The following is a 25,215-nucleotide window of genomic DNA, read 5'->3' on the forward strand; positions in this document are numbered from 1 at the left end:
GGTAAATGTACCAGTTTCCTGAGATTGGTCCTAAAGAGTTAGAAGAAGAATTAGATCACCAGGCACAACTCAGTTCTATTAGAAAAAGCTCCTCTGAGATATGTGAAACATAGTTCCTTCATTTTGTTCTGCTTTCTGTAATAAATAAATTGTGAGATTGCAGCTGTGAGGTTGTGTTAAGAACACAATGAGAAAGGTTTAAATTTGCCATTTCTCATTTCATTGTAATTCATTTAAACATGGGTCACTGACACTACGAAATCTGGTGTCAGCCTTTCAATAAATAAATAAATAAATATACTTAAAATTATAATATTAAACCAGAGCATGAAATTAGCAGCAAAGATTTCATCTAATAAATTGAAGCTGCTTCTTTCATTCTCAGTGTTCATGTTGCTGTATACTGCTATGTGTAATGTCCTGTTTCAGTGTTTTACTAGCCCACTTACCCAAGTCTATGTTGCTGTTCCATTGCTCCTGAGGACTGCTCCAAAGAGATGTATCCTTGCTGCGTCCGCTTTCCAGGTGTTTTGGACCATTCAGAAATGCACCAGGCACACAAGTTAACAAGTTTACTTGTTTCTGGTTTCACAACAGCTGCCTATAAGCTTTTTGATTCCATTCCAAGTTCTTCCAGAAAGGGTGTCAGCCCTGGGCAGTTGCCTCCCACTCTCATCCTCCCACGGATGCTCAGTGCCTGAGCTTCTGCCCTCACCCTCCAGCATCTGGCAGTGAAAACAGCATGAAGGCAGAGAGGCAGCAACAGCCAAAGGCATGGAAAGCCTTGCCCTTGTGCTGGCTGCTCACCACAGAGTGCCCTGAGGGGATACATCTCAGAGCCCCCTGACAGGTTTCATGTATCTACCAAGTGTGACAGTACAAGACCAGGAGTGAGAGGGTCTGCACTCCACCTTCCACTTGCGCGGCATGATAGTTTTACAATTTAAATTGGGAAAAGTAACAAAGAGATCGACAGGAGTCAGCAGAAGGCAAGATTCATCTAGCATGTTGAATGCTTTCCATGAGATTTAACAACAAAAATGTTGTCCTCTTGCGTGTTCCCGCACATGAGCTGTCAGCAGCCTTCTGGCAGCTCCACAAGGACTGTGCCAGTTTTTTTCTGTGGGTGGAGGATGAAGAGGGTGTGCCTGCACAGTCAGTGACCGTGGCTGCCTGAAGTAGCAGCTGAGAGACAGAACAGATTGGTACACAGATGCATGAGCTGTTGGCTGCTGTGGCAGCGCTGCCTTTTGCTGCTGCGAGTCCCAGGCCTGCTGCTGGTAGTTGAGGTCAGTTCACAGCTTCAGAGCCTGATTCAGAGCGTGGCTGCTGCTTCTGAAGGAGAAGCGGTGAGTGCCAGATCAAGGAGTGCTCTGGTGAGAGCTGGCAGTAAGGCCCAGGGGTGGCAGCTGCTGCTCTGCCACTGATCTGCTTCCCACAAAGCGTCCTGGAGGACAGACTTTGCTAGGTACAGATTATGTGTTCATTATGTGTTCACAGAGGGAGTCTGGTGCTGTGACTGCTTTCTAAGAACCCTGGGTTGGTGTGACAGTGTGGCATGCTCAGATGCCTTGCTTGTTGTGAAGTTTTTGAGAAAGAAGGCTGTGGGTGAAGATGTGGGGGCACTAGTCTGTGGGGGCAGTAAAGGGACTCTGTCTAATGAAGAAATGCTTTTACCTAAAACTGCTGCTACTTGTTCTAAGCGTGATCCCTATTATTTATATATATGTGTAGTATATAAATATAATACTACAGTAGTCTATATCTATAATATATATCATATACGTATATATGTATATGTATGTATATATACATATGTGTGTGTATGTATATGTGTAGGGTATATACATATATACACATATGCATATCTATCAATATATATGTATATCATTTATATGAAAATTACTTTGTTTGCAGATGCATCTCTGCCATGAAACCATAATAGTAGGTGAAAATAGCTTAAGAAGGGTAGCTGCGTGTTCTTCCTGACAGGGATGTGTATCCATCAGTATGTACAATGAACTGTTCAAAGTCACAGGCAATGAAACATGGTTTATGTTTATTACTCTATCTATATTAAAAACCTATTAATAACACTGAATATGATGATAAAACTTACCCTCTTTTCCTTATCTATAGAAAATAGGCATATTATAGACTATAGATTATAGCCTTTCTTTTTTGTCCCCCTTCATATTTATAGTATGTGAATGACAAAGACTGATGTATCCTGAGGGTATACAGTACTATTCCTTGATATGTTAAAAACGACCTTTTAAATCAAGGCAGGTTAATTTATAATGTGTCCTCTCTCTTAAAGGTAGTATGAACGCACTCCAGTATTTAAAATTTCATTTATTACACTTTGTAGATTTATTAAGTTGATTAAATCAGTTTATTTGGATGCAATGGCTGTATTTTTGTCTCCGTTGTGAATGTTGAATATCCCAGCTAGTCACCTTTTAGTAACACAGAACAACAGCATAATAGGTGAGGAATTTTGGAAACAAGTTCTTTGAAAGGGGAAAATTTCTTAATTTTAAGTATACACATATTTTTAAGTAGGGCATTCTCATATTTAGGTATATATTTTTACTCATCATATAAACTCTCATTTAAGTCAGTTCTTGTTAATTACACGTTTTATATGCTGTTATGTATACATTATCACATCGTACTGTATAGTATATACATTATCATATGGTATGATTTTTTTTGGTGTATGTTTGCAAAGCTTACAGCATAGGGAGATGTAAAATAGTGCTCAGTACATACTTCCTAAACTCTCACCGTATCAGTATCTCTTCCAGTACATCAATTCCAAATAAAGAATCAAGCAAAGAACAAAATTTAACATTACCAATTAAGTAGTGGAAAGATTTAGATAGCACAGTAAACTCTGAAATACATTATTCTAAGATACATTAATCATGATTCAATATTTGTAAGAAAGGTGTCAGAACTGGGATTTTGTTTGTTTTCCGCAAAACATTGAAAAGTAGAAGGGTGAAAATCATTAGCAGAAGAGAAAAGGGAGACGCATTCATGTTGCTTTATCCAAAGAATTGAAAGGAATTGTCTTTAACTGAGACAGCTCATTAGCAGTGATAACTGTGGCAATTTGGTGAACTTTTCCTGTAGTTTTCTTTCCTTTTTGTTTGGTTGGTTGGTTTTGTTTTGTGTTTATTTATTTTTACATCAATGAAAAAATAGTGAATTGGTACACTTCTATTTTACACACCCTTTCACTGAAATAAAAATAGATAAGCTGTATTTTCCCCACTCCACAAAGCTAGTGGCTTATGATCTGAGTAAAAAAGAAATATTTTCAAAGCCATTTTCCTTTTTACTTATTGTAATACTTTAATTGATTTTAATATAAGGCTTACAGGAGAATGTACATTGAAATTGCTAGTAATGAAATGTCTAAAGTTCAAAGAGGTTGGATATTCAGTTTATATGGCCATCTGCCTCAAAGTTTAGATATGTGTTTGAATTCCATCCATTTTATTAATACTATTTGATGGTTTGAGTGCAATAGAAATATTGAGGATGATTCACCATCAGTTTATCGGAATTGGAAATAAAAGCAGCAGTTTAATTCTGTGAAATCAATATCCTAAGCTAAGCAAAGAGTTAATATATAATTTTTTGGTATGGTGTCCTTTTTAGTAAGTAAAATAGTGATTTAACTAACTTGCAGCATGATAATGATTTAACTATTTAACTATGTTGTGGCATAAACCACTTCTGAGACAGCTGGAAAGTATCAAGGCTAGAAGATTAGGACCAGTTGCTTTACTGCACAGACTAAATTGTGTGTGATTGCTTCGTGGCAAATGTATTCACTTACCACATTTTTAATCAAGAGTGTGTGCAGTTGTTTTACAAAAAAGAGTTTTCTTTAATAAAATATTTCATATCTATGATTCATAAGTTTCACTAAAAAGCTGTGATTAACTTTTTCTTCTTTGCAATTCTGGTTTCCCAGAAGATGACAGATGACATGAGAGTTGTCTTAAAGAACAAACCCTCATAAGATAGCTAAATCACAACCATGTATTTTTATATGAATGGTTGCAAACTGAAAACATGAGTAAATATTGTTATAAAGAGGTTCTCAATATAACAATTGTTTTGTAAATTCTATGGAAGCACAATGATAAAACAACAAGACAAAGTACAGATCACACGGAGCATAATGGGTTACTTTGCTAGAGGACTGACCATAATAAGGTCTTGATTCCCTTATCTAAATAAGGCAAGTGCAACGCTGTAAGGTGGTTGCCATCCATCTGTCACTTCAGAAGGTACAGCTATTCCAGAAGTGCTCCTTACACAAGGGTTTTAAGAAGCAAACTTGTCATAGGATAAAAGAATCCTCTTGTGGATAATAATTTATCAAAAATTTTCAGAAGTAACTGAAATGGAGAGAAGTTAATAGCAAGAAAACTGCAGTGTGCATCAGATTCATGAATGCTCTGGAAATGGGCTAAAAAGTAAAATGACAGAGCCTTCTGAGATTCAGAAGAGTAAATCTAAAATTGAAACTAAAGAGCTTTCTGTACAGTTAGAAATAAGGAATAACTATTATCTGTTCCACACCCTTCAATTTATCCCTCCTCAAATTTTGAGACAAATCTCAGGCTGATGGAGAACAGCACAAAAGGATCCCATGATGCTGATCAGTTTAATGATGAAATGGAAGGTGAAACTCATGGTTAATTAGAGAAATAATGCACCTGAGAAAAAGAAAACACACTAATTATTTACATGCAATGAATAGCTGTAAATTGTCTATTTGCATTTACAGGGTATAGCAGGTAATGGCAACTGTTAATAGCTGTCTGAGAATTTCAGGTTGGTATTTAGTGGCAAACAAATTATTTACATATAGTAAAAGATATACTATTTTAAACTTCTCTATATGCTTTATGGATAGCTTATATTATGTTTTAAATAGATATGGTTTATTATGTAAATAGAATTATAAATTATGAAAATATTATATTTTATATTATTAATTTCTACATTCAAAAATATACAAAAGTATGAGAATTATTAGGAAAGGAGTATTTAAAGACAAAAGAAAATGTAATATTATATAAATGTATGGAGCATTCCTGTCTTCAATACAGTATTAGACTCTGATTACATTCCGTAGAAATGTGTAATACAAACAGGAGTGTACAGAAAGACAAACTGGAAAACCCAGAGGCACAAATTGGTCTCTGTTTGAAGATGTAGTAAGTAAATTAACTCATCAGACTTCCAGACATGGTTATGTGACTATAAAGAAGCAACACTCTTCACACCTACATAATCATATGAAAATAAATATACATACAAATTTATAAAAAGAAGCAGACTTAAGAAGCTAAAGTCCACGAGTGAATATTAAACAAAATTGCTAGTTGCAATTTCTAGCTTAGGCAGTAAACACACTCAGGGGAATATTCTAACAAGTCCCTTCTCTCCCTGTTTCTGTACTTGCAATTTAATTTAATTATCTACCATTGGTTACCAATTCATTAACAAATAGTTATAAAAAAAATTTGCCTCTCTTTACAGTTTCACATCAATGTTTAGTGCAAGGGAAGTATTAGAGCAAGTTTTTTGAAAATATAAGGTACATTTTGATTAATAGCTGCTTGATGACAACTCCTGGTAAAGTAGTTGAAAAATAAAATAAACATACAGAATAAAGAACTTTTAAACAATAGAGTGGTGAAAGTATGGGGTGGAACTACATCTTATTTATGCAAGGCCTTAGAAAAAGCTTAATACTTAAATGTTTTCAGAAGACCAAAAGATATCAGATGATACTCAATATTGGAATCTCTAGAAAACGGCAGACTTCATAACAGCATTAATCAACATGTAAGTGGTTATCTTGTCTTATCTTTAAATCCTTTCAAATGCATGAGTTGTACTGTAATGCATGGAGTGTATATTTGTGTGTTACGTGAGGTAGTATCATGCATCTGATATCACTAATTGCACAGCCCTAGCAAATTCACTAAACTGCTTTTTGGGTGATGCCTCAGTGCTGTGAGAAACTCTAGAAGAAAAATCTATTTTCTATAGGTTTCTTATGAAATCATAACATATAATGAATTTACATTTATTTTCTAGAATGTTTCTTTCAAAGCTGGCCTCTCTGTTTTCTCTGGTTGTGCAGTAGCTTAATTCAGATCCTAAACTGCAGTCTGTGGTGCCCCTCCCTCCCCACCAATTCCAAAGTTTTCAGAAATACATGTACTGTCTGGGAAATGAAAGTAGAACTTTTTTTTTCCCTCTCCCAAACAGTGATAGGAGAAAAATACAAAAGACCAAAAGTTGCTTGTACTCAAGAGGTCTACAAGAGCTATTTTTGTTAAACTCTGATCTTCTAAAATTTTTCTTAAAATCCATATTGCTAATGCTTAGAATCTTTGGTTTTCAGCAGTTTCCTATGAGACAAAGTTTTGCGTGGTGTTGATTACAATATTCGATATATCAATCGTGTTTGACACTGAAATTGCTTAAGCCCATTTACCTCCAGTACTTTTCAAAGATATTTTATATAATATCCTGTGCACTTAATAAAAGCATGCTAAGTAAGTGTGTTAATTTATATACTCAGTTGCTGTGATATGTTGAAAGATATCTGATAGCTTAAGGCAGATATCCACCATTATTTGAAACACACAGAAGCTCTTACTTGAAAATAAAAGTAGTTATATAATAATAAAAAAAACCTCAAAGATAACTACTATGCAAATATGTAATTCAGGAAGTTAAAATACAGAAGTTATCCAAACAGTGAAACGTCACGTTATAATCAGTGAGTAAACAAGATCTAGATCAGAAATGCAAATTTGGGTTCATAAATATGTCACTTAGCCCCAAGAGGGCATGAAATAAGCATCCTTTTAAAACAAAATACCATTTTGCAGGGATATTTCTATGATTGTTTAATAGTATAAACATTAAAAAGGAATGTATAAAAATTCTATACTTACCATTTATGTGGCAGTCCCAAGTGGAAATAAGGATTCAGTTATTTTGGGTATGAGTATGTAGAGGTGACATTGTCTTTCTTCTGTTCATAAAGCTTTTAAAACATGCTAATTTCACATATTTAATTCAACACCTGAAAATGGAAGTGTTAAAGGGCATATCTTATTTTATTTTTTGTTGAAATAAGAATAACTATTTTAAGGAGATCTGTGTTTTTGCTAGTATAATTTAAGGAAGAAGTAAGCGCTTATGTTTTGCAAGTTCAATAGAAAAATTATGATACTTTGAAAAAAATGGGGTTTTATTTCTGAAAAAAAAACAACAAGTAAGAACTGCAGACACCCTACATACTGCTGGGATTTTAGTCCATCTTAAAAGGTGGCTTCTTTAATTTACATTTTAAGTGTTCATCCAAGTAACAGGCAATGAAGTCACAGACTGAGCATGTAATAATTTTCTTTTTTTTTCTTTTTTCTTTTTTTTTTTTTTTTAATTTTTGGACAAGTACAAAGGAGAAGCCTTTCAGGGTCAAACAATTTTCAAAACTATAAGGCCTCTATTCTTTTACATCACATGAGGCTTAAATGCATGCAGTTTAGATGGGAGTGGTGGAATGTAGCTGCCCTCACCATCTTCTGTGAAATGACTGTTCTCCAACCTAATTTTCATTTCACAGAAAGAGATACCAAGAGTGCACAAAAGGGACAAAGGTTCAACTGTGCATAGCTAGTGTTAGCATGCATAGCTGCTAAACTAATCTGATTCTGGCCTCCAAAGTTAACAATAACCTTTTTTCAAGACTTCAGTAAACACAAATAAAGGGGTGCTTTCTTCAAGATTAAAAGTCAAGGTTCAGGATTTTTTTTTTTTTTTTTTTTTTTTTTTTTTTTTAACTGTAATGGACTTACTGTTCCAGAGTAGCAGTGATGCTGAGAACTAACACAGACAGTGAAGGAAAATGCCATTCCACAACACACATGAGTTCTTGGAGTTCTGAAATAATCTCTTCCAGTGTTTCAAGTCAGTGAGTTAGATTTGTTGTAATAACTATGGAATAACTGATTGATTAGCAGGTTTGTTTTGGTCGAGGAATGAAGGAAACCCCAGAAGAAACAAAACTTTTCTACCGTGTCCACTTCTTACCATCACTTTAATATAGAGATGCTGAGCAGCTATAAAAGACCAAGCTTTGACTTATTTATACAAATTATCTGTCTCCATTAGAGCACGTTGTCTGTTTCAAATCATTCACTACTTGGCTTACCCTGCAAGAGATCTATGAGAGATACCTCTACATTAGAAGAGTTGGAAACGTGACTTAAATAGGAACCTTTAGAACAAGAAAGGCAATTATAACTAAGGAGGAATCTTATATTTTATTAATAGGGAGTCCCAGAATGAGATTTGTTTTTGGTGAAATAAAAGGTAGGTGGTATCAAGATAGTATTGTATATTAATCTTAAGCCTAAGGTTGAGTTAGGAGTGAATTACAGCTAGGTGGGCTGGTAAAGTCAGCTGGAATGAGGCAGAAACTGATACTGGTTTAATGAAGTTTGGTTGACTAGCCCCCAAAGAAGATAGCAGACTCGTGCAGGATCCCATTAGTGAGACTGTGACTAGAGGTAAGGTTAGAGTCCATTTAATACCAGTGATATCTCTGTGGGAATTAATACTACGCAGCCTCTGCCTTCAGGTGGCTGTGAGGGCTGTGCTATATGAGGAATGATAGAAGTCAAAATCACAATTTGTATAAGAGGACTGCCAGGAGCATGGCTGTAAATGATACAGGATAATAAGTGATCCCCAATTTGTTCACATTTTATGCTCTGCTGACTTCCTATACAAAAGGAAATAGAAAGGCAGGTCTTTACTGTTCTGTACACACACTGGGTTCTCACCACACTCTTCTGACTTTTTGTACTTATTTCTACATTAACTGTACATATTTCTGCATTGGCATGATAAGTGCATTAAAGGTGAGGTACAAAGGGAAAAAATAATAAACAGTCATATAAGTCAGTATACGTAGAAGTTGTTCATCTTTATCCTGTATTACAGGACTAAACAATACAGAATAAACAGAATGACTTGCATGTATCTCAAAGTGATGAAGATCAGTTTTCTCTGTTGTCTGTTTAAGATGATAGCTTTAATACAGATGCTGAATATCAATAAGTATTGTCTAGCTCTAATAAGTATGGAAACCACTTGTGAAATGTGTATTTGTAGGTTCAGTGAGAACCATCTAAAGGAAACTCTCTAGCCATATGTAACTATAAAATGTGTGACTATGATTGTCGTAAGTCTTCCGCGGTTCTCATCTTACCTTTGCAGAGCTATAATGCTTTTGTCTTTACTCAGAAGGAACTCTGACACAAATTCTCAATAATACTTTCAGCGTCTCCTGCAAGGATTTTCTCATACATGTCAGAATATGTTTCTCAGGGCCTTTAATTTCAGCAATAGCTCTGTGCATTCTTTTAGACTGTTGTCCATCCCCCTTCCTAATACCAGTACATAATATCTCAGTTTTAGTCCCAGCAGTTCACACCATAAAGGTATCACTGTAGCTGGGTAACGAAGGACTAGCTCTGCAAACCAGTCCTATTTTATCTCAAAAAAAAAATAAATTTTGTGTTCAGAAGAGCAGAAAATAGTTTTGATAGCCTGGTTTACAAATATACTAGAACTTTTCAATTAGCTCAACCTGGTTTGTTAGGGTGACAAACTTATGGACGTCAAGCAGATGAAACAGTCAAAATAAATAACTACACATAATTGTATAGTTATCATATGCTATGCAAGTGACCGGATAACTATTGGTATTTACTCTTAAAATCTTCCTTTGAAGTACTAAGTTTGAAATGCTTCAGGTAACTGTCTGGTTTAATAGATTGTAAAGAAGCAAGTATCCTTCTGCTAATTTCTCTGTCCAGAGAACGAGGTTGTATCAACCATTAAAGATGGCATCTTTCTGTAAAATAAAAACGATGTCCCTTTTTCTCTTCTCTTTTTAACATTTCAGGTGATTTATGAAGGTGAAATACGTTGAAAGAGTCAGCAATTTTAAGCTTTACATAAGAAGAAAAAATGGATGTAAACAGCATTTATTTCTGTTTTCAACGCATCATAATAAAGTTGCATAGGTTTCTTGGAATTGTGTGACTTTTAGTGTTCTTGTACAGATTTCAACAAGGTGCCGCTGTTTATGCAAATAACAGTAACTGTTGAACCCCATCTGTACTCACAGCTGAAGACACTATGTTGCATTATTGTGAAATATCTGTTAAGAATTATTGCTAAGTCCCCTTGAGGATGACAATATTTTTCTTGCTACTGCTAATGTAGTGGTAGACAGGTATGAAGCCAGACGTGCATATGAAACTGTATCAACACCAGCATTTGTAACAAGTTCTACCAAAGACAAACACAAATCACTAAATGGCATTAGCACTAATACAAATGTATTTTATGCAGTTGTCTAAAGTGTCCTGTGACCTCATGGTTGTTTAAAATCTCATTTTCTTTTCTTTTCTTTTTTTTTTTTTTTTGGGTTTGCTTCTGATGAGTTATAGAGCACTGGTGCGTTTATCATGGCAGCGCTTTTCCTGCTCAGATCCACAACATGATTTGTGGATTTCTGAAACAAGAACAACCCCAAATCAAAACCAATCAAAGAAAAGTTTTTCAAATGTTCTACCTTGAATTTTGCACTTGATCACAGTCAATTCTGGGACAAGAATTTGGGTAGTTTGCTTAATAGGCTGGGAATATTCTGCTGACACAATATAGAATAGATATAGTTTCAGAAATGCGATTTAAAAATCCATTCAGAATATTTGACAGAAAATACAGAGCTTTGCTTACAGTTTAGACTTCAGATAATAAGATAATAGATATATGATACGTGTTTTATACTAATATCTGTCAGGATGAAAATGGTGCACCAGAGAAGCCTGTATTTACAGGAAGAAGCTGATGACCATGTCATTGATGATCATCTTTATTGCTTCATTTGGGAAAAATTTTTGAGTTTTTTACTGTTGCTTTTCTATTATGCCTCGCCTTTTCTGAGGCTTTTTCATTGTTGTTTGTCTCAATTGATGTCTCGTATACCCATACTTGTAAGAAAATGACTTGTACCAAAATAACATTTCAGTTTGTCACTGAACTTTTACATTTTATTTTGACAGGAACAGACCTGTAAAGATGTTTATGTGGTGGTCAGCTGTTTTACTTCTTGGATGCATTTTGTTGGGAGCAGATGGGTGGCCAGCCAAGGAAGGATACAACTTTAGGCCTTATCAGCCCCTAGTAAGACTACGCCATAAGGTACTGATTATTCTCTAGCACTTCTGACTCGGGCTTCATGGTTAACAGTTAAATTATATGCCAGCCTTGTCTTGTTTAGATTTATTGGAGCGGTGTTTAGAAATTAACTTTTTCAGTAATATTCTGCAGAAATATAGACTTGCTTTGACAAGTGAACAGGAGCTGTTTGGATTTGGAAGCCCAGAAGCCGTTCAAAGATAGTGAGATTAGCTCTATTCTAGTTTAACAAACTAGAGAGTATGTACATCAACAAATGCTGTCATAGAGAAAGGAAAAGTTGTCTCCTAAAGAGACTGTCTGCATCTTCTTAAGGCAATGACTTGTCCGAGTACCCACTGGATTTCAGACCAAGCAGCACCAAGTGAACTGCCTATCAAAGAAGCATGGAGGTGAAGTTATCTCATCAACAAAAACTTGTCTCCATGAGGTAAATGTTCACAGTACTGAATTTGAACTGTGGCGTAATACCAGTGTTTCCTGCAATGGTTTCCCAGCTACAAGCATTGCATGCCATTCAAATTTTGCCCACCTGCCACATTTCTGTCATGAATCAAGGACTCCCAGAACAGTTCTCATCTAAAAGATCCTGGTCTTCTTCTAGCAGCTAAAAGGGAAACTACTGTAGTGGTTTTGTACAGTAACAGGACAGGAAAAGGGCTGTCAAATCTCCATGGGCTGCTTGAAGCTAGCATAGATCTGGTGAACTTTTCAGTTTCTACTTGGCATGGGACCAACATCTGTGGAACTCTAAGGCCTGTGAGCAGGACAACAAAGATCATTAAAAAAAAAAAAAAAAAAAAAAACTTTTCCCCCTTCTTCTGAATCTGGGTGTTTCAACTAGAAAGTTCAAATTATTGCTAGAAGCTATAAATGTTAGTTTCTATTACTGTTTCAAGATCCTGGCTAGTTTAATTTCTCAATATATTTTATAAAATACCAAGATATTTCCTCTTGGACCTAGGTTTGCAAAAAAAAATCCAATATCTTGGATCATGTGACACTATTTCAGCGTGTAAGGAGGAGGAACTCATAACTGAAGCCGTTCAGAGTTCTGCTCAAACAAGATGAAAATATTTGCCTATTAGCCCATTATTGCCTACTCTGTACGTAACATGTAGAAAGCTTCTAACAGATGGAAAATAAAATGCAAAAGTTTATACTTTATTATAAAACTTTGTGTCCTCTAGGGGAATGCTGTTCCGTCAGAATACAACAGCCCCTTAACTGGAGCCTGATGTGTTATGTGCTTAACCATATAGGCACACAGGTGTTTACACTGAGTATTTTGCAAATTCAGAAACTTTGTCTTATCAATTTACCTCTATCAGTTTTAAACAAAGTAAAACTACAAGAAAAATACTTTGAAATCTAGAAAAAATGAGAAAGTAGTAGTTTATCTATGGAACGAGCTGTGGGAGAGAGAAATTATCTATACTCCCCCTTCCCCCCCCATGAATATTGTGAAAAGAATCAAGGGCAGTGGATGAGGTATGGTGAACATCATTTCTCAGTTAGTCTGTGAAATCAATATTATATGTGGAGCTAATAGTATATTGGTGTTCCTTAATAATACTTCTAATCGTCTGATATAACTCTCATTTGATATGTGAAATAGACTGTAATAAGAATTGCAAATTTAATTATGGGGTAGATAACACACACATTCACATATACGTATGTGAACACATACCATTCATTTATGTATATGTCTATATTTCCTCTTTCTAATTTTATGTTACTTATGATGCATATTTCAAAAACACATACAAAATGGAAAATAAGCATACATGCAGAAAAAGCAAACGACATTCTGTAAGTAGATTTTGTGTTTTTAAAAGAATTTAAACTTTAGAGGAAAAGAATTGATAGAGGTGAATATAAAATAAGAGGAAAAAGTAATAAACTTGACACAAAAGTGTATTCTAAAAAGCAAAGAAAATATGGGCATTTATTTATTTATTCTGAGGCAATATGTCTAGATTAAAAAAATGTTTAGTACAGTTCTACTTTTGGTCTTAGGGATGCATTTTAGTATACAACAATGAGGAATGCAGAACTTTTCTAAAGTCAATTTTAAAAACCACTTCTAGCACAGACACACATTCCAACTATGTAGATAATATTGTAAGGGAGACTTTCTGTTTCAAACAAGCATTTAATATTTCACAGAATCACAGAATTTCTAGGTTGGAAGAGACCTCAAGATCATCGAGTCCAACCTCTGACCTAACGCTAACAGTCCCCACTAAACCATATCCCTAAGCTCTACATCTAAACGTCTTTTGAAGACTTCCAGGGATGGTGACTCCACCACTTCCCTGGGCAGCCTGTTCCAGTGCCTCACAACCCTTTCAGTGAAGAAGTTCTTCCTAACATCTAACCTAAAACTCCCCTGGCTCAACTTAAGCCCATTCCCCCTCGTCCTGTCACCAGGCACGTGGGAGAACAAACCAACCCCCACCTCGCTACAGCCTCCTTTAAGGTATCTGTAAAGAGCAATAAGGTCGCCCCTGAGCCTCCTCTTCTCCAGGCTGAACAAGCCCAGCTCCCTCAGCCGCTCCTCGTAGGACTTGTTCTCCTGGCCCCTCACCAGCTTTGTCGCCCTTCTCTGCACCCGCTCAAGCACCTCGATGTCCTTCTTGTAGCGAGGGGCCCAAAACTGAACACAGTACTCGAGGTGCGGCCTCACCAGAGCTGAGTACAGGGGGACGATCACCTCCGTAGCCCTGCTGGTCACACTGTTCCTGATACAAGCCAGGATGCCGTTGGCCTTCTTGGCCACCTGAGCACACTGCTGGCACATATTCAGCCGACTATCCACCGTCACTCCCAGGTCCTTCTCTGCCAGGCAGCTCTCCAACCATTCCTCTCCCAGCCTGTAGCTCTGCTTGGGGTTATTGCGCCCCAGGTGCAGGACCCGGCACTTGTCCTTGTTGAACTTCATGCAGTTGACCTCAGCCCATTGGTGCAGCCTATCCAGATCCTCCTGCAGAGCTTTCCTACCCTCAAGCAGATCGACACACGCACCTAACTTGGTGTCATCTGCGAACTTACTGAGGGTGCACTCGATGCCCTCGTCCAGATCATTGATGAAGACATTAAAGAGGACCAGCCCCAGCACCGAGCCCTGGGGGATGCCACTAGTGACTGGCCTCCAACTGGACTTGACTCCATTCACCACGACTCTTTGGGCCCGGCTATCCAGCCAGTTTCTAACCCAACAAAGCGTACGCCAGTCCAAGCCATGAGCAGCCAGTTTCTTGAGGAGAATGCTGTGGGAAACGGTGTCAAAAGCCTTGCTGAAGTCAAGGTAGACCACATCCACAGCCTTTCCCTCATCCACCCAGCGCGTCACTCTGTCATAGAAGGAGATCAGGTTCGTCAGGCATGACCTGCCTTTCATAAACCCATGCTGACTGGGCCTGATCGCCTGCTTGCCCTGCAAGTGCTGCGTGATGACTCTCAGGAGGATCTGCTCCATGAGCTTCCCTGGCACTGAGGTCAAACTGACAGGCCTGTAGTTTCCCGGGTCTGCCCTCCAGCCCTTCTTGTAGATGGGCGTCACGTTTGCTAGCCGCCAGTCAACTGGGACCTCCCCCGATCGCCAGGACTGCTGATAAATGATGGACAGTGGCTTGGCCAGCTCCTCTGCCAGTTCTCTCAGTACCCTTGGGTGGATCCCATCCGGCCCCATCGACTTGTGCACATCTAAGTGCCGTAGCAGGTCACTAACCAGTTCTTCATGGATAGTGAGGGCCACATCCTGCTCCCCATCCCCTTCCACCAGCTCAGGGTACTGAGTATACAGAGAACAACTGGTATTGCCGCTAAAGACTGAGGCAAAGAAGGCATTGAGCACCTCCGCCTTTTCCTCATCTCTTGTAACTAAGTTTCCCCCTGCATCCAGTAAAGGATGGAGATTCTTCTTAGTCCTCATTTTTGTGTTGATGTATTTATAGAAACGTTTTTTGTTATCTTTAACGGCAGTAGCCAGATTGAGCTCCAGATGAGCTTTGGCCTTCCTAATTTTGTCCCTGCACAGCCTCGCTACATCCTTATAGTCCTCCCTAGTGGCCTGCCCACTTTTCCAAAGATTATAAACCCTCTTTTTTCTCCTAAGATCAAGCCACAATTCTCTGTTGAGCCAGGCTGGTCTTCGTCCCCGCCAGCTCGTCTTTGGGCACGTGGGGACAGACCGTTCCTGCGCCATTAAGATTTCCCTCTTGAAGAGCGCTCAGCCTTCCTGGACCCCTCTGCCCTTCAGAACCGCCTCCCAAGGGACTCCACCAACTAGTGTCCTGAGCAGCTCAAAGTCAGCCCTCCGAAAGTCCAATACAGCGGTTTTACTGGTCCCCTTTCTGGCCTCGCCAAGAATAGTGAACTCCACCATTTCGTGGTCACTCTGCCCATGACAGCTCCCGACAATCACATCCGCCACCAGTCCTTCTCTGTTTGTGAAGAGAAGGTCTAGCGGGGCACCACCCCTGGTAGGTTCACTAACCAGCTGCGTCAGGAAGCTATCTTCCACGCTCTCCAGAAACCTCCTAGACTGCTTTCTTGGGCTGTGTTGTGCTTCCAGGATATATCTGGGAAGTTGAAGTCCCCCACAAGAACAAGCACTGACGATTTCACAACTTTTGTCAGCTGCCTGTAGAACTCCTCATCAGTCTCCTCATCCTGGTTTGGCGGTCTATAGCAGACCCCGACCAGGACACTAGCCTTGTTGTCCCTGCCGATCCTAACCCAAAGGGACTCGACCTTGTCATTCCCAGCCTCGAGTTCTACAACCTCGAAAGACTCTCTAATATAGGGAGCCACCCCACCACCCCTTCTGTGCTGCCTGTCCCTTCTAAAGAGCTTATAGCCAGGCATTGCAGTATTCCAGTCATGAGACTGGTCCCACCACGTCTCCGTGATGGCGACCAAGTGGTAGCCTGCCTGCTGCACGATGGCTTCCAGCTCCTCCTGTTTGTTACCCATGCTGCGTGCATTGGTGTAGATGCACTTCAGCTGGGCCATTGCCTTATCCTCCGGCCTTGCCATCGTTCCCCCTGGCACAGCCCCAACAATCCTAGCTTCAGCCCCATCCCCCTTCCTACCTAGTTTAAAGGATTTCAAATGCTAGATTGTTATGCAAGCAGAATACTTATTACAAATTGAAGATGATAATGAATATCAGCAGAGTCATATTTGCTTTGATGAAGCAGTATGTATACAAGTTTAAGAGTGTGCAGATTAAAAAAGATGAGTAATCACTCTTGCTCTTGTAAAGGGGAATTTATTTGACTTGGATAGTATTCCAACCACAGCAACTCTAAATGTCAGACTGCAGGGAAAAACAATCTTGTTGTTTATCTGTCAAGTTAATATTTGGGTATTATCTTGAAAAAAAATAATCGTGTTCATGTTGATAGTAGGCATCCAAATCATAAAGGTTTTTTTTTGTTGTTGTTTTAAAAGGGATTATGAACAAATTTGTCTCCTCATGCATGGAAATTACAAGTAGGCATTTAGTCTAAACGAATTATGGTCTGAATGCATAAGGAAAAGACTTTGGAACTAGGGAAATACTTTATGCATATGGAAAGGGTGAGTTGGACAAGGTGACCACCAGAAGTCTCATTCTTGGAAGTCAAATTGGGGCTCAAGAGCAGCTGGACTGTTCAGGCTGGAAGTAGATTATACATTTTATTTTTCTGAAGAACTAGACATCGGTTCAGTTCTGCCTCTTCTTATATAGTATAATCTATTGTCATTTGCTTGAACTGGAATGGAGAAAGACTATTACAAAACACTCTTGAAAATTTTATTTCTAGGCATCTTCAAACTGCTGTGGCTTACCCTTATGTAGTGACACTGAAAAATATTAGGCTATGTCTCAATTACATGTGCATTTCTTGTTGTGCCAGTTAATCCTCGGTTCTGTATTAGTCAAAACACTGAAAAAGTTTGTAAGGGACTTTCCATTTGGGAGTCTGCTTGCGTTGCTGCTGAGGGTATTGTAAGCAATTTGTTAATACTTAGATTCCCACCTGAAATCGTTAGAAGTATTTCTAGCATCCTAATGAATTTTATTCCTCTGATTTGCATGGCTCTGACAGAGAGAGTAATGTTTATGCAATATCTTCAGTGAAAAAAATGTATGTGGTGAGATTTCCAGGTACAAACAGGAAGAAGGCAGCCAACAGAACGTTTACTGCCAGCTTCTGATCCATTTCCAGAGACCAAGAAATATGAGATATATTCTGTACGTTCATATGTATATTGCAGAGCATGCCAAGTCTGCATATCTAACACATGCACACACATCTCTCCTCTGCAAGCCAGGTGAAGAAAGGTAGGTTATTGGGGAAGGAGAAGAATATGTAATATTAATAACAGTGCCTCATTGTATATGATATCATTACAGGTAGGGAATTCTTTATTTTCAGTCTCAAGAGACAATCAGTGAAGATTGCTAATATAGTCATAATCACCTGAATACCTTTTACTCAGGTCTGATTCTGATTTTGTGGAATTAAGACCACTATATTCAGAACAGCCAGGGTTATAACACCTATTAAAGTGCAACCACTGGCTCGGGAGGGTGGGCAGGGGAAGGAGGAGCAAAGCTCAGGTGTATCAGGGTGTAATGAGGTGAGGAAAGAAATGAAGATATTTGGAATTCAGCCTGTGTATGTGGTAGGGAAGGAGTTTCCATCAGAAGAGAGCTTTTTTTCCGGCTGAGCAGGTGGAAAGAGACATGCTTTGTTTTTACCCCTTCTATGGGCACCTTTTAACAACTGAGCTTCCTGTATTCATTAAAACTATTTCCAGCGTTGACTTTGTTTTGCTGAAGTGTTAATGGGATCAGAATCAGATGCACAGCAATCAGTGTTTTCTGTGTTATTTCTCTGGATTAAATTTTTTTTTTTTTAATCTTCCTGTGAAAAAACTTGCCTCTTCCCCTTTCTGTCTCCCTCCTGTCTGACAGTCACTGTTTGCTGTTATGTTAGCCAGTTCAACTCTGTTTCTCATTAATGGAGGCCTGAGTAAGAACAGAATCAGGTCCAGTGTGGAGGTCTTTGGGAAATAATGACTTTGTCTGAAATGAAACAAAATAAGAGAAAACATGTAATGTCATAAACATGCTCCCCTGGTTTATTAAAGACAAATTTAAGTGTATAAGCACAAAGCATAGAATACATTTTCCACACAGTTTTTTTGCCCAAAGATTAGAAAATACTCTCCCTCAATTAATAGTGTATTCTGTGTTACAGTGAAGCACCTGTAAAATACAGGCAGGTGAAGAAAGATACAGGCAGAAAGTAGTACTTGAGGATTCAAAAATAATCTGAGCTTTTCTTGTGTGGTCTAGTCCCCAGACAACTGGAGGTTTATAGTTCACAGTGCTTATCTGGAAATGCTGTTTGCCTGCAGGCTCTGAGAAGTCATAAAACTTGATCCTTTAAAATCCTCTGTCCTAGAGCGGGGGAGGAGTAGTGGGGAAATCCTTTGCAGTAAGATGCAGCAGTGAATTCTGAAGACTGAGAGCAGAGCTCTTGAGCATGTCAATGTGGCTCCCAGTTCTAACGTAATACAAGAATTCTCTTTCTCCTTAGGTTCCCTGAATGTACTATCTACATCCTATGCAAATTCCAGGATTTAATCTAAGTAACAGGACTTGCTCCCCCTACTCCCCAATTATTTATGTAACCACAGTTAGAAGTCTTAAGGAACTTTTTGTTTGTTTGTTTGTTTTTAATTTTGCTTTTCTCAGGATTTAATATATCTTGCATTCTAATCTACTTTTTCCTGTGGGCACTAGCATTTAGAAGGCATGACTATTTAAGAAAAAAAATCTCATTACAATCATGGTATATTAATAAGTTGATAGAACATTTTTTCTACCTCTCACTACATACTCAAAATATGTTTTTAAAAAGTCATAGGAAGATTGCCTATAAAATCTCTCTAAAATGTTTTCTACATTCCTTCTTCTAAATAGTCTATCCCTGTGGGGGAAGAAAGGGATGTCAAAGCCTAGAATTAATGCAAGTGTGAAATTCTTTTTTTCTAGCTGATGATTCCTTCCATTGCTAACTCAATAGCAACATCTAGCTGTAAACTTTTAGTCAAGAAGTCTATGGGGTTAGGTCAAGGGAGAAAAGGTTTTTACCGTTGTACTCTTGCTGTACTTCTCTTTTGTGTTCCTGATACTGAAAATCACCACTGTGGAAATGATTAATCTCACCCAATTATTTTAAGGGATGATGAGATACACATGTATCATCTAGCTTTTAATTAACATCGCCTTTTTAATTTAATGTGTCAACTTGGAAGCGAAGAATGAAATATAAAGTAATGGTACATGGGGGTGATGTAATTACCCTTTACATTACAGTATTCAACTTGGACACATTGTTATCTAGGAAAAGGATTTCTGATTAGCCACTAAATAGACAACAGTGTTATACACTATCTTTATCATGCTGTCAACAGCTACAATTTCAGATTCTTGTTGATTATATATTTTTCATATTATATTACAATGTCAAATCACAAATTTCCACCACAGCAAAACAAAACACAAGATTTTTTGTATGTAAAATTTGAGATGCTTGCCTCCTGTTCAACTTTTTGCTGCTTGTATTTCTAAGATCCAAGAGGCCAGATACTTGACGTGGATATACCTACAGAGATTTATGAAGTCCAGCTCTTTTCGACACCTTCCTTGCTGACTCTGATTCTTCAGGTCCTCAAGACTGCAATATATATAATTCAACCTCTTAACATTTTTTCTGTCAGCCAAACTTTATTTTATTCTTTTCCACTTCTTCTTCTCAGTCATTTTTCCCAAGGATTTAATAACTAATTTCATAACCTAGAAGATGATGATACGTGTAAGCTGTTATCTTTATTAACCTTTTTCATCATAGTTCATTAAAGTGAAAGTCATGCCCCGCAGGATACAGTGGTTATAATGTGAAAAATAATATGCAAAATCAATATAAAAATATTAAATGAACATGGCATATAGTAGTGACAAGTGCAATCAGCTTTAGTGGTTTGCTGACAAAATGGGATGTAAAACACTGACTTATTTTTTAAATTAAGTAATTGTCCACTTAGTTTATGGTTCGTTTTCACTTCTCTGATTCTAATTAGCTAGGTAAATTCTGTTTTTAAATGAGAGGAATTACACATTTTAAACATTGTTTTAAACAGTAGTATACTATGCATCTATAATATAAGGTGATATATTCTAAATTAAGAATCACCTGTTCTTAAGAATCATGTAAAATAACACCTTTTAAACTGGCTCCAGACTAAGTACATCTAAGTTGGCTATACATCTGCCTATGTTTTCAATATCTATGTCCTTAAACATCCCTAAGACTTTCATTCTTTTACTTCATGTGACAGAAAAATAAGTTCAGAAAAAAAATATCAAATTTCAATGCTAGGAATGTGTCTCACTGGCTTTAGCACTTTTTTCTTCACAGGTTAAATTGTCTTCATTATTTTTTGAAAAAAATATTTTTTAAAGTTTATTTTCATTTATGGATGTGTTTCATCCTTTGAAAACAAAATAAACAAAAGCCTTGAGATAATCATTTACTCCAGACAGTAACTATTTTAACTTAATTTGGAAACTGGAAATGCTTGGATTTTGTTGTGAGTCTTTTTCTTGCATTTTTAGCAAATACAAATATTATCTCAGCTCTTGAAACTTCATGGCTATTTCTTAAATGTTTCTTTTGTCTTTGATTCATTTAGAATATTAGTTGTCCTTTTGCCCTAATCCAAATTTCTGTAACAATTGTAATATTTTTAATATTCTACAGAAATCTTTTATCATGTTGCATCTTGCATTTTTTGTTGTTGTTAAGTCCTACTAGCAGTAGGACTCTGTATCATTTAATGTGAGATGTGTTGTGAAGCAATCCAGAGAAATGACAATCAGATTGTTAGAAACTCTGCAATACTTCTCTGGTTGTCTTTGAAAACACTTTGGGTTTATAATAGAGTTTCCCTTAAACTCTATTATTAGAATTTCTGCTCTATTATTAACAGCATAAGAACCTGATCTGAATAATAACTTCACAGTTCTAAGATTCCACTTCATAATTAAAGTTAGAGCATGTTTGTTGCAAGTGTCTGACACTATTAGGGATAATGAATCCAGTTCCACCCTAATTTTCTCTTACTCTGCCTCCATAGGTGGCAGAAATCACTTGTGATCAAGTGGTAAACAAGACTATGGCTGTATTAGGCCAAGTGTAAGTAATGATGAGGTGGAGAATTCCGGAGTACCAGAAAATAGCTTCTTCATGTAGTGATATTGATTCAGGACTACTGAATCAATGCAGAGAACAAAAGTGGAATTGAGGAAAGAATAATTTCTGTGAAATAGAAAGGTTTAATAAGATCTCATGAAAGAGTGATTTTCAGGGTTCTGGCTCGAGAGTATTTTATTGTAAGAATGGAGACAGAGGAGAGGGCCTGTATGCTCAGAAGATTAATCAGTGACATAACAAAATACAGCGATGCATTCTTTAAGAGCATATTTTACTTTCTTGTGAAGATCTTTCTTTTTCCATCAAATGTATCTAGTTTCAGACTCTAGAGACTTTCCTTTTTTGTGCCTTTTTCTAGTAGCATCCAGTATTCCGAAAAATTCAAGGTAGATATACATTACACTGCATGATCAGTTTCTTGTCATATCAAAATGGTATATGAAACTTTGCAATTTTTAGTCATTTGCTTGCAAAGATGAATATAAAAAGCCAACTTATTTATGGATGCATACTATTTAACATTAATTCTTATATCATTAACCATTATCTTATAACCTTATACCATTATAATTATTTTACATGCTATCCTTGCTAAAAATATGGTTCACAAATTTGTATTTTTTTACAAGTCATTTCACATTAGAGATGCAATAATAAATCCCCACAGAAAACCATTTTCCCCTAATTATATATTCAGATCAAACTCTGATCAGTTTAACCGTCATAGTGGTCTTGAACTGTAAATAAATTACTGAGAATATATGTGCAGCTTGAGCACAAATCTGCTATATTTTGGATAAAACCCGTAGCTGATGAAATTATAACTTTTTTTTTTTTCTGTATGAGTTGTTCTGATCTCATGCTACCAAGAAATTCAAGTTAAGCAATCTATCTGCACTTTACATGAAATATGTCTTGTATTATCTTGCAGTAAAAGTATTTCTTATTACAATATGTAAGATAATTCTTCATTATTTATTTTCCAGATTGGCTTTAAATTTTTCATTTGAAGGCTTTGCAAAGGAACCACAGGAAGAAACAAGTATATGTTTAGATATATTAGGTTTATTTGATTCAGTTTTCTTCAACAGTTTTTCCCTTGGGATTTTTGTATCTGCAAAACTCAGTCTGTGACTTAGCTCCATTTTTTTCACAAACCAAAGTATCAATTTCTCTTCAGAAGGGACAGGCAGCACAGAAGGGGTGGTGGTGTGGCTCCCTATATTAGAGAGTCTTTCGAGGTTGTAGAACTCGAGGCTGGGAATGACAAGGTCGAGTCCCTTTGGGTTAGGATCGGCAGGGACAACAAGGCTAGTGTCCTGGTCGGGGTCTGCTATAGACCGCCAAACCAGGATGAGGAGACTGATGAGGAGTTCTACAGGCAGCTGACAAAAGTTGTGAAATCGTCAGTGCTTGTTCTTGTGGGGGACTTCAACTTCCCAGATATATCCTGGAAGCACAACACAGCCCAAGAAAGCAGTCTAGGAGGTTTCTGGAGAGCGTGGAAGATAGCTTCCTGACGCAGCTGGTTAGTGAACCTACCAGGGGTGGTGCCCCGCTAGACCTTCTCTTCACAAACAGAGAAGGACTGGTGGCGGATGTGATTGTCGGGAGCTGTCATGGGCAGAGTGACCACGAAATGGTGGAGTTCACTATTCTTGGCGAGGCCAGAAAGGGGACCAGTAAAACCGCTGTATTGGACTTTCGGAGGGCTGACTTTGAGCTGCTCAGGACACTAGTTGGTGGAGTCCCTTGGGAGGCGGTTCTGAAGGGCAGAGGGGTCCAGGAAGGCTGAGCGCTCTTCAAGAGGGAAATCTTAATGGCGCAGGAACGGTCTGTCCCCACGTGCCCAAAGACGAGCTGGCGGGGACGAAGACCAGCCTGGCTCAACAGAGAATTGTGGCTTGATCTTAGGAGAAAAAAGAGGGTTTATAATCTTTGGAAAAGTGGGCAGGCCACTAGGGAGGACTATAAGGATGTAGCGAGGCTGTGCAGGGACAAAATTAGGAAGGCCAAAGCTCATCTGGAGCTCAATCTGGCTACTGCCGTTAAAGATAACAAAAAACGTTTCTATAAATACATCAACACAAAAATGAGGACTAAGAAGAATCTCCATCCTTTACTGGATGCAGGGGGAAACTTAGTTACAAGAGATGAGGAAAAGGCGGAGGTGCTCAATGCCTTCTTTGCCTCAGTCTTTAGCGGCAATACCAGTTGTTCTCTGTATACTCAGTACCCTGAGCTGGTGGAAGGGGATGGGGAGCAGGATGTGGCCCTCACTATCCATGAAGAACTGGTTAGTGACCTGCTACGGCACTTAGATGTGCACAAGTCGATGGGGCCGGATGGGATCCACCCAAGGGTACTGAGAGAACTGGCAGAGGAGCTGGCCAAGCCACTGTCCATCATTTATCAGCAGTCCTGGTGATCGGGGGACGTCCCAGTTGACTGGCAGCTAGCAAACGTGACGCCCATCTACAAGAAGGGCTGGAGGGCAGACCCGGGAAACTACAGGCCTGTCAGTTTGACCTCAGTGCCAGGGAAGCTCATGGAGCAGATCCTCCTGAGAGTCATCACGCAGCACTTGCAGGGCAAGCAGGCGATCGGGCCCAGTCAGCATGGGTTTATGAAAGGCAGGTCCTGCTTGACGAACCTGATCTCCTTCTATGACAAAGTGACGCGCTGGGTGGATGAGGGAAAGGCTGTGGATGTGGTCTACCTTGACTTCAGCAAGGCTTTTGACACCGTTTCCCACAGCATTCTCCTCAAGAAACTGGCTGCTCTTGGCTTGGACTGGCGCACGCTTCGTTGGGTTAGAAACTGGCTGGATAGCCGGGCCCAAAGAGTCGTGGTGAATGGAGTCAAGTCCAGTTGGAGGCCAGTCACTAGTGGCATCCCCCAGGGCTCGGTGCTGGGGCCGGTCCTCTTTAATATCTTCATCGATGATCTGGACGAGGGCATTGAGTGCACCCTCAGTAAGTTTGCAGATGACACCAAGCTATGAGCGTGTGTCGATCTGCTCGAGGGTAGGAAAGTTCTGCAGGAGGATCTGGATAGGCTGCACCAATGGGCTGAGGTCAACTGCATGAAGTTCAACAAGGCCAAGTGCCGGGTCCTGCACCTGGGGCGCAATAATCCCAAGCAGAGCTACAGGCTGGGAGATGAGTTGTTGGAAAGCTGCCAGGCAGAGAAGGACCTGGGAGTGATGGTGGATAGTCGGCTGAATATGAGCCAGCAGTGTGCTCAGGTGGCCAAGAAGGCCAACGGCATCCTGGCTTGTATCAGGAACAGTGTGACCAGCAGGGCTACGGAGGTGATCGTCCCCCTGTACTCGGCTCTGGTGAGGCCGCATCTCAAGTACTGTGTTCAGTTTTGGGCCCCTCGCTACAAGAAGGACATCGAGGTGCTTGAGCGGGTGCAGAGAAGGGCGACAAAGCTGATGAGGGGCCAGGAGAACAAGTCCTACGAGGAACGGCTGAGGGAGCTGGGCTTGTTCAGCCTGGAGAAGAGGAGGCTCAGGGGCGACCTTATTGCTCTCTACAGATACCTTAAAGGAGGCTGTAGTGAGGTGGGGGTTGGTTTGTTCTCCCACGTGCCTGGT

The 25,215-nt window shown here is 38.8% G+C and overlaps 1 protein-coding gene across 1 annotated transcript in view; it reads left to right on the plus strand.

Annotated features, from left to right (window-relative positions):
- Nucleotides 1-25,215, plus strand: part of FSTL5 (follistatin like 5) — a gene marked incomplete at its 3' end in the record, with an annotated part of 350,355 nt that overhangs the window by 70,243 nt on the left and 254,897 nt on the right. The window contains exon 2 of the mRNA XM_082758605.1: nt 11,196-11,334. Within this exon, the coding sequence (XP_082614731.1) occupies nt 11,212-11,334 (123 nt within the window). The 5' untranslated portion in view covers nt 11,196-11,211. The remainder of the gene's footprint in view (nt 1-11,195; nt 11,335-25,215) is intronic.

Source organism: Aythya marila (assembly GCF_965140915.1).
Source record: "Aythya marila genome assembly, chromosome: 4".
In the NCBI taxonomy this organism is placed as follows: domain Eukaryota; kingdom Metazoa; phylum Chordata; class Aves; order Anseriformes; family Anatidae; genus Aythya; species Aythya marila.